This window comes from Brassica oleracea, chromosome C5 (assembly GCF_000695525.1).
Source record: "Brassica oleracea var. oleracea cultivar TO1000 chromosome C5, BOL, whole genome shotgun sequence".
Classification (NCBI taxonomy): domain Eukaryota; kingdom Viridiplantae; phylum Streptophyta; class Magnoliopsida; order Brassicales; family Brassicaceae; genus Brassica; species Brassica oleracea.
In genome coordinates this window covers 27,025,104-27,038,854 of record NC_027752.1, presented here as the reverse complement: position 1 = coordinate 27,038,854, position 13,751 = coordinate 27,025,104, and the positions used below count along the sequence as shown (strand labels likewise).

The 13,751-nt window shown below is 36.2% G+C and overlaps 2 protein-coding genes across 2 annotated transcripts; both read right to left on the bottom strand.

The window, feature by feature from the left end:
* Positions 1 to 7,349: 7,349 nt before the first annotated feature.
* On the bottom strand, positions 7,350 to 8,722 carry LOC106293956 (probable ubiquitin-conjugating enzyme E2 31). Its single transcript, XM_013729589.1, has 5 exons — positions 8,646 to 8,722; positions 8,406 to 8,514; positions 7,961 to 8,088; positions 7,746 to 7,850; positions 7,350 to 7,657 (listed from the first exon to the last, which is right to left on the bottom strand). Exons 2-5 carry the CDS (start codon positions 8,485 to 8,487, stop codon positions 7,520 to 7,522), a joined length of 453 nt encoding a protein of 150 aa, XP_013585043.1. The 5' UTR covers positions 8,488 to 8,514; positions 8,646 to 8,722; the 3' UTR covers positions 7,350 to 7,519.
* A 2,396-nt stretch (positions 8,723 to 11,118) lies between these two features.
* Positions 11,119 to 12,255, bottom strand: LOC106294042 (probable ubiquitin-conjugating enzyme E2 31). Its single transcript, XM_013729656.1, has 5 exons — positions 12,244 to 12,255; positions 12,003 to 12,111; positions 11,559 to 11,686; positions 11,345 to 11,449; positions 11,119 to 11,256 (listed from the first exon to the last, which is right to left on the bottom strand). Exons 2-5 carry the CDS (start codon positions 12,082 to 12,084, stop codon positions 11,119 to 11,121), a joined length of 453 nt encoding a protein of 150 aa, XP_013585110.1. The 5' UTR covers positions 12,085 to 12,111; positions 12,244 to 12,255.
* Between the last annotated feature and the right edge of the window lie 1,496 nt (positions 12,256 to 13,751).

The following is a 13,751-nucleotide window of genomic DNA, read 5'->3' as shown; positions in this document are numbered from 1 at the left end:
TGTCTCTTCTCTAGATGAGGGGAGGGAGGAAGATTTGAAAAGTTTGTCATAGTACTCTGCTATCTGAGCTGCAATATGTTCCTCTTCATGGAAAATCTTCCCTTCTGCATCCTCTATGACAGAGATGCGGTTGCGCGCTTTCTTTCCTGTCGCAACTGCGTGAAAGAACTGAGTGTTTTTATCACCAGAAGCTAGCCAGATAATTCTGCTTCGTTGTCGCCAAAAATCCTCTTCTGCTTTGTATGCTGCGATCAGTTCATTATTCAACCTATAAATCAGGTCCTCATCCCCGACACGACTACTCAGAGCTTCATCTAGCTCTTTCTTAATTCGCTCGATTGTTTCTCGGCTATTAAGGTGCTTCTCTTTGCTCCATTGCACTAAGGCTTGCCTGACTTTAGCTAGTCGCACCTCCGAGTGTAAGTTCTCTGCAGCGAGCCAAGTTGTGGTAATGAGGTCTTTAACCTCTTGATTATCTTTAAGCCGACGATCGTATCTAAAGATGCGGTTGGACTTCCTTTTTGCTGAGTCGAAAATGGATACTAAAGGCCGATGGTCTGAGCCGTTGAATTCCATGTACTGACTCCTTGCCGTGGGAAACATGTCTGACCAGTGGCTATTGACAATAGCTCTGTCGAGTCTGCAAAAAACTAGGTGTGTGCGTCTCTTCCCTCGCCATGAGAGTGGGTTGCCGGAATATTTCAGATCAAAGAGATCGCATTGAACCAGAAGGTTACGGAAGGCAGCAAAGGACCCTTCAGAACGTAAGGGTCCACCATCCTTCTCTGAGTTATTAATAATTTCGTTGAAATCTCCGGTAAGGAACCAGGGCTGATCTCTATTTAAATATATAGGATTTGGTCCCACACATATCCTCTTTTCGACACATCTGGTTCACCATAGATGAATGAACCAAAGAAGAAGTTGCCTTTATGAGTAATTTCAGTATCAATTACATTCTTATTAGAGCTGAGAACTGTGAGATTTAGATCATTCTTCCAAAAGAGAGCCAAGCCACCACTATTTGGTCTCTCGGGGGGAACACGAATGCGCTTATACTGGTCTAGGAAGTCCAATTCTTTCAGCACGAAATCATCTGGGTTCTTGGTTTCCATCAAGAAGAAGACATCAGAAGATATTTGTTTGTGAATCTCCCTGATGCGCTGGACAGTTTCGGTGTTCCCCAGTCTGAAACAGTTCCAGCTGAACGTCACTAAGGTAGATGGGGAGGTTCCTCGGGAAAATCCAACCGAGGACGTTTATTTGCATCCGCATTTGTATTGCTTGATGGCCCTGCAATTGACTTTCCGGTTTGCCTTTGTTGTGGCTGTGCTCGCGACGCTTGCCCTGTAGTTCTTGGAGTGTTCCGAGTATGGGTACTAGGAGATGATCTTACAACATTCAGAGTCCGCCTCCTGGAAGATAGACTTGTAAATACTCGAGGACTGTTCTGAATAGCTTGCGTTGATCGGGGTTTTGGTGGTCGTCCTCTCTTTTTTGGTACATTGGTGCTTTGTGTAGTCGGACCCTTGTCTTGATCCTCCGAGGGGGCTAGCACAGACGGAACAGATAGACTTGGCATGAGATTCACAGTATCCACTGAGTGTTGGATTATGCCAGCGACTGTAGCTTCAACTGATCCATCTATTTCACTTTGAAGGACGCGTTGTTGTCTTGCTGCTCTTTCAATAGGATCATCCACATTTAAGTAGCGTAGAGTCGCTTCATTTATGTCATCTAAAACCTCTGCAGCTGTAGGGACTTGTCTTACCGGAAAGTCCACCTCGTCAAGGTTGCGCTCAAGAGGTCTTTGTGTAGGCGCTATCTGCGACGATGGGCCTATAACTTGGTCTTCCACCTGATTAACCATATTTTGTTCTTGTAGTTTTGAAGTAGCTTCGTCGTTTGCATACGGGTGGTAACTAATGCGGGAACCTCTACGGCCTGAATGGGGAGAGTTGGTGTTCTGTGGTAGAGTCATTTTTGGACGATATTCCATGTTCCCATACTTTACGTATTGGGGGTTTGAGTGTGCCGCAATCTTGTTCTTGGGACCTTGAGCTCTATTTGCGTGAGAAACTCTGTTACCGAAAGGATTGCCATATCTGTCCCTCCTGTCATTAAAGTTAGTTTACTTTCCAGCGATATCCTCTCGGTCTCTTGTAGTTCTCATATCGTCGTGGCGGGTGGGGGGCGTACCGGCGCGGGTTGTACTCCTAGCATTTTCTTCTTTTGGCTTCTCGGGACATTGAGACTGGAGGTGTGTCAGGCGATAGCAGTAAGAGCAGTGATTACCTAGCTTCTCATATTCTAGGGTTATCAAGCTCTCCTCACCAGAGTCAAACTCAAGAATTGATTCCATTATCAGCGGTTTGAGACCATCGACAACACAACGTATACGTGCACTAGACTTTGTGACTTCATATGTCTCCAGTTCACCAAACTCGAGACCAATGTTGCTGACACCCTTTTCATGCCAGTAGTGAAAGGGAATTCCTCTTAGGGAGATCCATAATGGTATTTGTGAAGGAAAGGATGCAGAGATTATCGGTTCCCATCTCTGGATGAGCACCATCCACCGTCCATAGTTGTATGGTCGATTGTGAAGTACCGTTTGGAGGTCACCTTCCTCCTGGAAACGGAAGTGGAAAACATCGTTTCCAAGGTCTGCACCGACTGTTTTTCCCACGAGGTTCCATACTTTAGGTAACGCCGTTAGAACTGCTGACATCCTCTGTTCTTTGGGGTTCGTTAGTCGTCCTACCAACGTGAGCAGGTTATCTTTGATGAGCTTTGAGGGATCAAAGTCTGGAGCTCTTATGCGGATTCGGGGTTTGCTTGGGTCTCTAGTAGTCAATCCTTTCCCCTTTTCTTCGGCTGTAAATCTCCTCATCTGGAAGACTTGAGGGCGAAGTAATTGATAATAATAGATAGCGGGTAAACTTTTGAGTTGGAGAAGAGCACTTAGATCAGAAAGTAACTGTTGCAGGCGTAACAAGCGTGTACCTAGAGGAGTACCGTCGACTCTAGGTTCTCTGTTCAGCGGAGGATGTCTGATCTCAGACTATGGGGAAGGAGGAGGTGTATCTGAACCAAGGCAACGGCACCCATGGTGGTATACCGACTGGAGTCGCAGAGGACCGACGATGCTCGCCAATCGAGGTAGTTTGAGATTTGAAAATTGACTAAAAAGGAAAAGTGAGACAAGGTTGGTGAGATGTTCAGAACGGGAGCAGAAGGTCAACCATCATAAAAACGGAAATAATCGATGGTTCAAAGGAAACCAGGGGCCACTACCGAAAAGATCAGAAAACTCTCTTGAGAAACGTGTCTGGGAGAGAATATCACACTGACTACACCAACGATTATATAACCCAAAAACGGAAATAATATGATAAAATCTTCACAACGAAAAATCAGTCCTAACAAACAAACGGTTAACGGAAAATACAAATTTATTGTCAATTGACCAAGTTCTATATTCTCCACAACTAACTTTAAGCCCACTACGTTTTACCCATGAAACACGGCATATGCGGAGACATTCACAAAAAAGCTCCTAGAGCTATACGAAAAATCCTCACTAAAAATACACGAAATAAATCTCGGAAGGACAACTCTTCACAAAGCACAGTGAAGGAAACCGCTTATTCCCAGGGACAAATTTACACTACCCCTTGGTCCTAGTTCATCGATCACAAATCAAACAATTTAATATCAAAATAGAAACAACAGTTTTGGCTGAGAAACACCCGCAAACAAACAAAAACGTTTCTTTGTCGCAAAGTTAAAATAAAACCCTTTGCCACTGCAAAACATCTCTGAGCCCGGAAACGTTTCAAACAAGAAACACGGCATACAAAAGAGATCTTCTAAAGAAGGACGCTTTCAATTAATTTGCTACACAAACAAACTTCGTCTGCGAAGCCTCCGTAAACAAACCAAAGTATTTCTTGGTTACAAGGTCAAACGAGACCTTCACGCCAAACGCGAAAAATTTCTCCAACATGTTCTCATAACTTACAATTTTACTCGAAATAAAAATTCAGTGTTTGGTGCCGCGAGACACTTGAAGAACTGTATTTCAACGTAAAATATCTTTCTAGATGGAAGTTCCATCTCGAAAACTCAAACATTCATATGCACTAACATCTTCTCAAACACACATCCTTAGCGAAGGCTCAAACTCAAACAGGAACACTTACCATTCAGTTTGTTGCTGAACACAAAAGACAAACTCTAACGTCCTAGACAAAGTAAGACATCCCCCCCCCCCACAAAGATAGGCTCTCAGACATTCGACACAAGGATAATAGCGCGCTATAAACGGAATCCGAAATTTTTGGTCAATACTTGTAGACGACTTAGAAATTGTCTCTAGAGAGATACTCGGTTCCAGATCGATGCATATCACATAAGCCAAAAACTTTTCACAGACTTCTATATCGAGACAAAATCAGGTTGAAACCGCAACGGGTGATTTAAGCCGAAACAGTCATCGCAAACCCTAAACCGATAGTAAGCCTAGGTCTTGCCCTAAACCCAGCACACTGGTCTTACACATCCCAAGGCATAGTATCAACAGACAGATACGAGATTCCAAAATTTGTCTCTCCACTTATATTTGTTCGTTTATGAGTCTCCATGAGCTAAAAAACCTTCAAGTATTCTCATCTTACACAACGACAAGTATAACAATCCGCTGAGCGTCAAAAATGAGATGACAACTCACACTCATTCTCTCATCTCCGCGTATGGATGCTCTATACGTTTTAAAAAAAGAGATAACCCATGATTTTATAAATCCAAAGAAAAACAGACTACAAGGCTAGTCTCAAGGCCGACAAAAGTCTAATATAAAATACCATCGGCAGCAACATGCTCAAATCTCCACACAATACATAACTAGACCGTAAAGATCCCACTAGAAAGAAAAGGTCGTAAGTATTTTATCTCCAGAACAAACTAAAAAATGCTTGATCCCTTCAAAAGGGTACGTAGGCATCTTTTATAAGGCGCAGCCCCAAACTTGCCATATCCCGTTATTATGAGGAAAGAAGAGCACGCCAACAACTTCAACTTTCGGGAAAGCTGGTTTCGTCAATGGACCTTTTATCCATTGATTCCACCTAATATGCCAATCAAAACCTCGCAAGAATCACACGTAAAATCTTACAAGCTGGGGGGCTAACTGTTGGGGTCAAAATCGGTCATGGAAAAATCAACGGCTAAAATCTTCCGAGAAATATGCCATAGGTAGATATGAGCTGGAAATGTCGAAGAAACTACACTGCATAAGCCAAGCCTACTTATATAAGGATACGAGAACAAAACTCCGTGTATTTCATCCCGTACAAAAAAAATGAAAAAGTTTATATCCAAACATGAAAAGATCGAAAAAACGTTCTTGCTGAAGGTTTTTGCGATAAAACAATGTTCCGCAAGAAAAAATTTGGAAAGTTTCCGTGGAAAACCTTATAGGAAAATTTGTAAGATAATCTTCCGCTATACAACTTCCGGAGATCTATACGGAAAAACTTACGTACACAAACCAAGTAGTTCCAAAAGTTCACGTAAGCAACCAACAGAGGCATTAGGAGCAAGAAAAAGGATCTAACAATCTTCAAATCTCCCACATAGCCTTCTAGCTTCTCCAAATCACCCACATAGCCTCTCTCTCCTCACTCCTTGGTCCAAATCGCCCACATAGCCTCTCTCTCCTCAATCATTGGCTCAAATCGCCCTCATAGCCTCTCTTTCCTCAATCCTTGGCTCAAATCGCCCTCATAGCCTCTCTATCCTCACTTCGTGACTTCTCAAATAGCCCACATAATTCACATGAGTTCTCAAATCACCCACACAGCTCACATAAGTTCTCAAATCACCCACATAGCTCGCATGTGTTCTCAAATCGCCCACATAGGTCACATGAGTTCTCAAATCGCCCACAAAGCTATCATAGATCTCTATGGAGCTTATTGAGACTCTCATTGTGTTCTCCTTTGAATCTAGATTAAAATCTCTCTCATTTTGTGTCAATCGGAGTTTCCGTTGAGATTTTACGATCAAAACAACAAGGACTTGTTTTCTCGTAAAAGTTCGAATCGATCGTATAAGGCAATAATGGTTAACTTAAACACCATTTCTGTCTCGATTAAATGATTGGTTTCCAACATTCCATAGGACCAATGATGTAGGAACCAGCATCGTATAAGTCCATGATTTCTCCAATAATAATCGTAAAAACTTTTAGGTCGAAAACGGCCCGAGAAGGTCTAAAATGCGACGAAAGCCAACTTATGATTCGAGACAGGAATAGGCCCAGAGAATAATGGAAAAATTATTAGATTTTGAAGGTTTATTAGATTTTGGTAGGAAAAATTAATGGAAAAGAAGATAAATGCAAAACTTCCAAGATAAACATGAAGGCTGAGAAGATAAGGAAAACTCCCGCAAAAGAGATAAACTCGAATCGGGGGCAGAAAGGGAAATATGGTCGACTTTGAAGGCATATATAAAGAGAGGCAAGGCAAGGAGCACAAGGACGATTTTTAAGACTCTTAGAACTCTCTACACTTAGAACTCTTAGGCATTCTTTTCGACATGCTTAATTTTCTATGTCTTGCACTTGATTATTAGACGAACTAGCAAAGGCAGTTCGATCGTTTGTTCAAACTTTGTAAACTGAACTATGTTCGGCTTGAACCTCGAAAGTAGGCAGCCTTTAATAAGGTCCATTCAAAAATCAGTAAAACCTTTTTCGCATCTCTTTCGTGTTTTGTTATCGAGTTGTGACTCAAAAAATGGTTACGGTTTTAATGGCTAGAATTAAAGAGCTCGCTGACAGCTCTTGCGGCCGTAGCTCTTATAACCTATTGTAAATTCGCTACGCTCTTACGCGGATTTGAAATAAAGATATATCTTTTCTAGATTCCTTTTATTGTCTTTATAAATTTTCCGTATTTATTTTATAATTTGTAGTTAGCCCTCGCAGAGAATTCGTATCCTCAAGGAAAATAAAGAATCTCTATTTTCCTTAATTTACTAAAATCGACAGTTTGATTTTGGTTCCCCCACCGAGAAAACGAGTAGACAACCAGAGAAGAAGAGGCAAACCATGAGAGCAACGGATTGGGGCAACGCCGGCAAGCGGAAACGCTGCCGGCGTCAATGAAGATAAGTCATGCAGCTGTCTCGCAAGTCGTGTCTTAGAGAGTCTTGGAGAAAACTTGCTAGGGTGAACTCTAAAATTTTCTACACAACTAAAAAAATAATCATACATTTTGAAAACATGGATCAAAATCTAGTCTTAATTAAAATTTATATTATGTACTTTGAGCATAATAAAAAATCTAAAATGCCTATAACTTTTGATAATATATAAGAAGTCCCCAATAACATATCATTCAAAGCTGTTGGTAACTATTTGTATGATTAATTTGAAAAAAGAAAACAGCTATTAGTCTTCTTATTTTTTATTCATAAAAACTACTACTTTTCTTAAAACAGCTATTAATATTTAAGCATGTCGTTCAGTCCATTCTCGAGCTCTCTGGTTAAATAGAAAGTTGTTACTATTGAAGAGCTCTCCAATTTCTCCCACCAGAGGATCATCTGGGTTTGGGTCCGCCAATAATGAAGTGATGGATAAAAGCACCTGTTTATTCATTTATTTACTCTAAATAACAAAGGCAGTACTTATATACACGAAATAAATTATTTAATTTATGAATCAAATTTTAAACCTTTTCAACCGTAAGAGGGGGAGACCACTTGTCTTTAAGAATGTCAAGGCATATGGATCCTTCGGAATTGATATTTGGATGATAAATCCGAGTTTTGAACGTAAACTGGAAAAGATAAAAAATGAAACACATAAAACAATTTTGTTTTAGTACTTAACATACTACATACAAGAACCACTTGAATTTCAATTTAATTGTATTTTAGTTGATATAACCTTGGGTGCTGTAAAAGGATAATTTTTAGAAAATTTAATATCGATGCTAAACATGCCACCGGCGTATGGAGTACCCTCTGGACCTTGAATCATCGCATTCCATTTGAACAAATTGTTCGAGTCTCTACCTAAATATGTATCAACAAAGAGCACTATTATAGTGGATAAACATAAAACTGTAATTATTGTGGTTCTTAATATAAAGAAGATATATTAATGACGCTATAGGCACTAGCAACACAAATTATGCATATTTATTTGTAAAAAAAAAGATACAGTTGTGGTGAATCTAATGTTAACTTCTGGTTTATATTATGCAAATATCAAGAAATTGTATGATCCGATGGCAAACTATTACACGTGATGTATGAAGTTTAAGTTTTTTATTATATATATATTTTTTATGGCATGTGACCTTTGTAAATTGTTATGAAAAAATACTAACCGATGCTGTACAAGGAGTCTTTCGAAGTCATATCCTTGAACTCCTTCTCGATCCGCTGCATCGCCTTTTTCTCTATCGACATCGTTATGATTAGTCACAAATGTCTTTCCTTTTTTCATAAATGAAAAACAAAGACAACTGTTGTTAGTACTTGTACATTTTTGTTGTGATGTATGTGAAAGGACAATGTTCTAAAGATATTTGAACAATTTGAACAAAAAATGGATGCTAATTGCTTACTTGGAAGATGTTAGTATGAATTTTGTTGGAATCTAATGAAGGAGCCTCAGGCTTTATAGTTTTCACTTTCAAAAAATTTACCTAATAAATGTCTTCATAATTTAGAAATCTCATGCCAACTTAAAGCATGTTGATATCATCACTATTAATAAATTAGTCTAGTTATTACATAAGAAATAAGAGTTAATCTGAGTAATTTAGTATAATCCTTATTTATCAATTTATTACTAGATTAACACTAATTTTAGTTTAATTACTAGTTTGTTTTGATACTTATTTCTCTTTGGTTACAAATTTACTTAAATTTGACAATTTTTCTTAAAACATTTTGTCACGTTTTTAACAACAATTTTTTTTTAATAATAACAGATTTAATGATGATTCGACAGATTTAGTTTCTGGCCACATATTTATTTAATTTTAATAGATATATTTTCTTTGTTCATACATTTACTTTAATTATGTTTCGATAGATTTTTTTTATTTTTGACACAGATTTACTTCATCTTGACAGATTTAATTAAGACTAGATTTTGATCCGCGCTTCAAAAGTGCGGGTTTTATGAGTTATATATGAAGTTGGATATGTGATGGTATGTTGAGTATATTGTGTATTATTATGTTATAAAGTCGTATTATATCGAATACATAAATTTGTTTAAAATTATATAACTTATGAATAAGTTTATTCGAGATTTTTTATATACACTCTTATGTAACTCTTTCTTAAGGATGTAAATTTTACCCAAATTTGATAAACGAACCAAACCAATACGAAATATAGGTTGAGGTTCGGGATTGAGAAAAAGTAACTATTAGATTTTTTTGGACCTGCGGGTCTCTGTTAGACTCCGGGTACCCAAATTACCCAGAATATTTTGTTCATATTATGTATATTTGAGTAATTCATATATGTTCTCAGTATAAAAATATTATTGTAAATTTTGGATTCGCGTTTTCTGTTATAGTTTCAGGTTTTGGGTAAAATTTCAAATTTTTAAAAATATATTTAAAATATTGGATATTTTTGGTTCTCGGGTAAGATTTTGGTCTTTTAGATATTTAGTTATTTCTGGTATTTGTTTGATTTTGGGTATTTTCGTGTTCTGTGTTTTGATTTTTTGGCTTTTCGGATTCTTTAGATATTTTTGTCCTACATACTCGAACCGAGCTAGACTCATTACGTAGCCAAATTACATAGTAAATTTTACAGATACTTGAATTATTGACTCAAACTAACCAGGAACTAAAATGAACCGATGTGAACAACAAAAAAAAAATTCAAATACCTAGTTGGATATAAATGCCCAAGACCCAAAGAACTTGGACCTGAAAGAAACCGATTTATATTTGATCCGAAGACCCGAATGCCAAATCTAACCTTTCATTATATTTTTGTGCATTTTATAAAAGTTACATTTGTTCATTTGGTGAAAGAGAAAGATGGTCAACTTTGAAGGCTTATAAAGAGAGCCAAGGCAAGGAGCACAAGGACGATTTTTTAGACTCTTAGAACTCTCTACATTTAGAACTCTTAGGCATTATTTCGACATGCTTAATTTTCTAAGTTTTGCACTTGATTACTAGAAGAACTAGCAAAGGCAGTTCGATCGTTTCTTCAAACTTTGTAAACTGAACTATGTTCGGCTTGATCCTCGAAAGGGGTACATAGGCAGCTTTTAATAAGGTCCATTCAAAAATCAGTAAAACCTTTTTCGCATCTCTTTCGTGTTTTGTTATTGAGTTGTGACTCAAAATATGGTTAGGGTTTTAATGGCTAGAATTAAAGAGCTCGCTGACAGATCTTGCGGCCGTAGCTCTTATAACCTATTGTAAATTCGCTACGCTCTTACGCAGATTCGAAATAAAGATTTATATTTTCTAGATTCCTTTTAGTGTCTTTATGAATTTTCCATATTTATTTTATAATTTGTCGTTAGTCCTCGCAGAGAATTCGTATCCTCAAGGAAAATCAAGAATCTCCATTTTCCTTAATTTACTAAAATCGACAGTTCGAATTTTGGTTCACCCACCGAGAAAACGAGTAGACAACCAGAGAAGAAGAGGCAAACTATGAGAACAACGGATTGGGGCAACGTCGGCAAGCGGAAACGCTGCCGGCGTCAATGAAGATAAGTCATGCAGCTGTCTCGCAAGTCGTGTCTTGGAGAATCTTGGAGAAAACATGCTAGGGTGAACTCTAAAACTTTCTACACAACTAAAAAATAATCATACATTTTGAAAACATGGATCAAAATCTAGTCTTAATTAAAATTTATATTATGTACTTTGAGCATAATAAAAAATCTAAAATGCTTATAACTTTTTATAATATATAAGAAGTCCACAATAACATATCATTCAAAGCTGTTGGTAACTATTTGTATGATTTTTTGAAAAAAGAAAACAGCTATTAGTCTTTTTATTTTTTATTCATAAAAACTACTACTTTTCTTAAAACAGCTATTAATAATTAAGCATGTCGTTCAGTCCATTCTCGAGTTCTCTGGTTAAATAGAAAGTTGTTACTTTTGAAGAGCTCTCCAATTTCTCCCACCAGAGGATCATCTGGGTTTGGGTCCGCCAATAATGAAGTGATGGATAAAAGCTCCTGTTTATTCATTTATTTACTCTAAATAACAAAGGCAGTACTTATATACACGAAATAAATTATTTAATTTATGAATCAAATTTTAAACCTTTTCAACCGTAAGAGGGGGAGACCACTTGTCTTTAAGAATGTTAAGGCATATGGATCCTTCGGAATTGATATTTGGATGATAAATCTGAGTTTTGAACGTAAACTGGAAAAGATAAAAAATGAAACACATAAAAGATTTTTTTTTAGTACTTAACACACTACAGACAAGAACCACTTGAATTTCAATTTAATTGTATTTTAGTTGATATAACCTTGGGTGCTGTAAAAGGATAATTTTTAGGAAATTTAATGTCGATACTAAACATGCCACCAGCGTATGGAGTACCCTCTGGACCTTGAATCATCGCATTCCATTTGAACAAGTTGTTCGAATCTCTACCTAAATATGTATCAACAAAGAGCATTATTATATTGGAGAAACATAAAACTGTAATTATTGTGGTTCTTAATATAAAGAAGACATATTAATGACGTTATAGGCACTAGCAACACAAATTATGCATATTTATTTGTAAGAAAAAAATACGGTTGTGGTGAACCTAATGTTAACTTCCGGTTTATATGATGCAAATATCAAGAAATTGTATGATCCGATGGCAAACTAATACACGTGATGTATGCAGTTTAAGTTTTTTATTATATATATATTTTTTATGGCATGTGACCTTTGTGAATTGTTATGAAAAAATACTAACCGATGCTGTACAAGGAGTCTTTCGAAGTCATATCCTTGAACTCCTTCTCGATCCGCTGCATCGCCTTTTTCTCTATCGACATCGTTATGATTAGTCACAAATGTCTCCCCTTTTTTCATAAATGAAAAAACAAAGACAACTGTTGTTAGTACTTGTACATTTTTGTTTTAATGTATGTGAAGGACAATTTTCTAAAGATATTTGAACAATTTGAACAAAAAATGGATTGCTAATTGCTTACTTGGAAGATGTTAGTATGAATTTTGTTGGAATCAAATGAAGGAGCATCAGGCTTTATTGTTTTCACTTTCAAAAAATTTACCTAATAAATGTCTTCATAACTTAGAAATCTCATGCCAACTTAAAGCATGTTGATATCATCACTATTAATAAACTAGTCTAGTAATTACATAAGAAATAAAAGTTAATATGAGTAATTTAGTATAATCCTTATTTATCAATTATTTTCTTTGTTCATACATTTTCTTTAATTTATGTTTCGATAGATTTTTTTTCTTTTTGACACAGATTTACTTCATGTTGACAGATTTAATTAAGATTAGATTTTGACCCGCGCTTCGAAAGTGCGGGTTTTATGAGTTATATATGATGTTGGATATGAGATGGTATTTTGAGTATATTGTGTATTATTATGTTATAAAGTCGTATTATATCGAATACATAAATTTGTTTAAAATTATATAACTTATGAATAAGTTTATTCGAGATTTTTTATATACACTCTTATGTAACTCTTTCTTAAGGATGCAAATTTTACCCAAATTTGATACGAGCCAAACCAATACCAAATATAGGTTGAGGTTGGGGATTGGGAAAAAATACCCAAAGAACTTGGACCTGAAAGAAACCGATTTATATTTGATCCGAAGACCCGAATACCCAAATCTAACCTTTCAATATATTTTTGTGCATTTTATAAAAGTTACATTTGTTCATTTGGTGAAACTTAAGATTTAGTTGAGAGGTTTTTGGCTAATTTAATAGTATAGATTTGTAGGTTTTTTGTTGAGCAGTAAAAAAAAGATTTGTTGGGTTTTTGATAATTTTAAACTTATCTTAAATACTAAATTGTTATTTATCAATAAAATAAAATTAACATAATATATAATTTTTAAACTTATCTTAATTATGAAGTTAATGAGATATATTTAGAGAAGAGTATAATAAAGTGTACGTGATATTATATTTTTGTGAACCAATTTTATGTGGTCGTATATATATGGTATAATCTTTTCGTTTACAAAAAGATATGGATCCAATAAATAAAAGCTTTGACTAAATGATTGTTAGAGAAATTTAAGGTAGCATATTGTTTGTCCAAATCAAAATAAGACCAAAATATTATTAGTTAATGAAGGGGTACAAACAACTTTTTTAAGTAGATTTATTAAAACTCATTCCCTTTTAATAGCATTGATACGAAATATTGATATCATTTTTTTGCTAAAATTAATACATTTAAAAGGTAGAAAATGGATTTTACAATTTAGAATAACAGAAAACACAAACAAAGTTTCCTTCACGTTAGAGATGATATCCATGATTATTCACCCAAATAAAGTTGGAGTATATGTTAAAGACTTGCTTCATTGGAGTTTAGAAAAATGGAGAACAAGAGAAAAATTACAAGGAAATTTGATGGGGAGACTGGGACGGATCAGGTATCCGGAGAATTTTAAGGTATTTGGATCCTTATCCGGCGGATCCGTGTTTTTATTATCTTTATTC

Coding starts and splice junctions, on each gene's coding strand:
- LOC106293956 (XM_013729589.1), bottom strand. CDS start 8,487: ATGTCGATAGAGAAAAAGGCGATGCAGCGGATCGAGAAGGAGTTCAAG. Junction 8,089..8,405: donor AGACTCCTTGTACAGCATCG/GTTAGTATTTTT, acceptor ATACATATTTAG/GTAGAGACTCGAACAATTTG. Junction 7,658..7,745: donor CCCCTCTTACGGTTGAAAAG/GTTTAAAATTTG, acceptor ATGAATAAACAG/GTGCTTTTATCCATCACTTC.
- LOC106294042 (XM_013729656.1), bottom strand. CDS start 12,084: ATGTCGATAGAGAAAAAGGCGATGCAGCGGATCGAGAAGGAGTTCAAG. Junction 11,687..12,002: donor AGACTCCTTGTACAGCATCG/GTTAGTATTTTT, acceptor ATACATATTTAG/GTAGAGATTCGAACAACTTG. Junction 11,257..11,344: donor CCCCTCTTACGGTTGAAAAG/GTTTAAAATTTG, acceptor ATGAATAAACAG/GAGCTTTTATCCATCACTTC.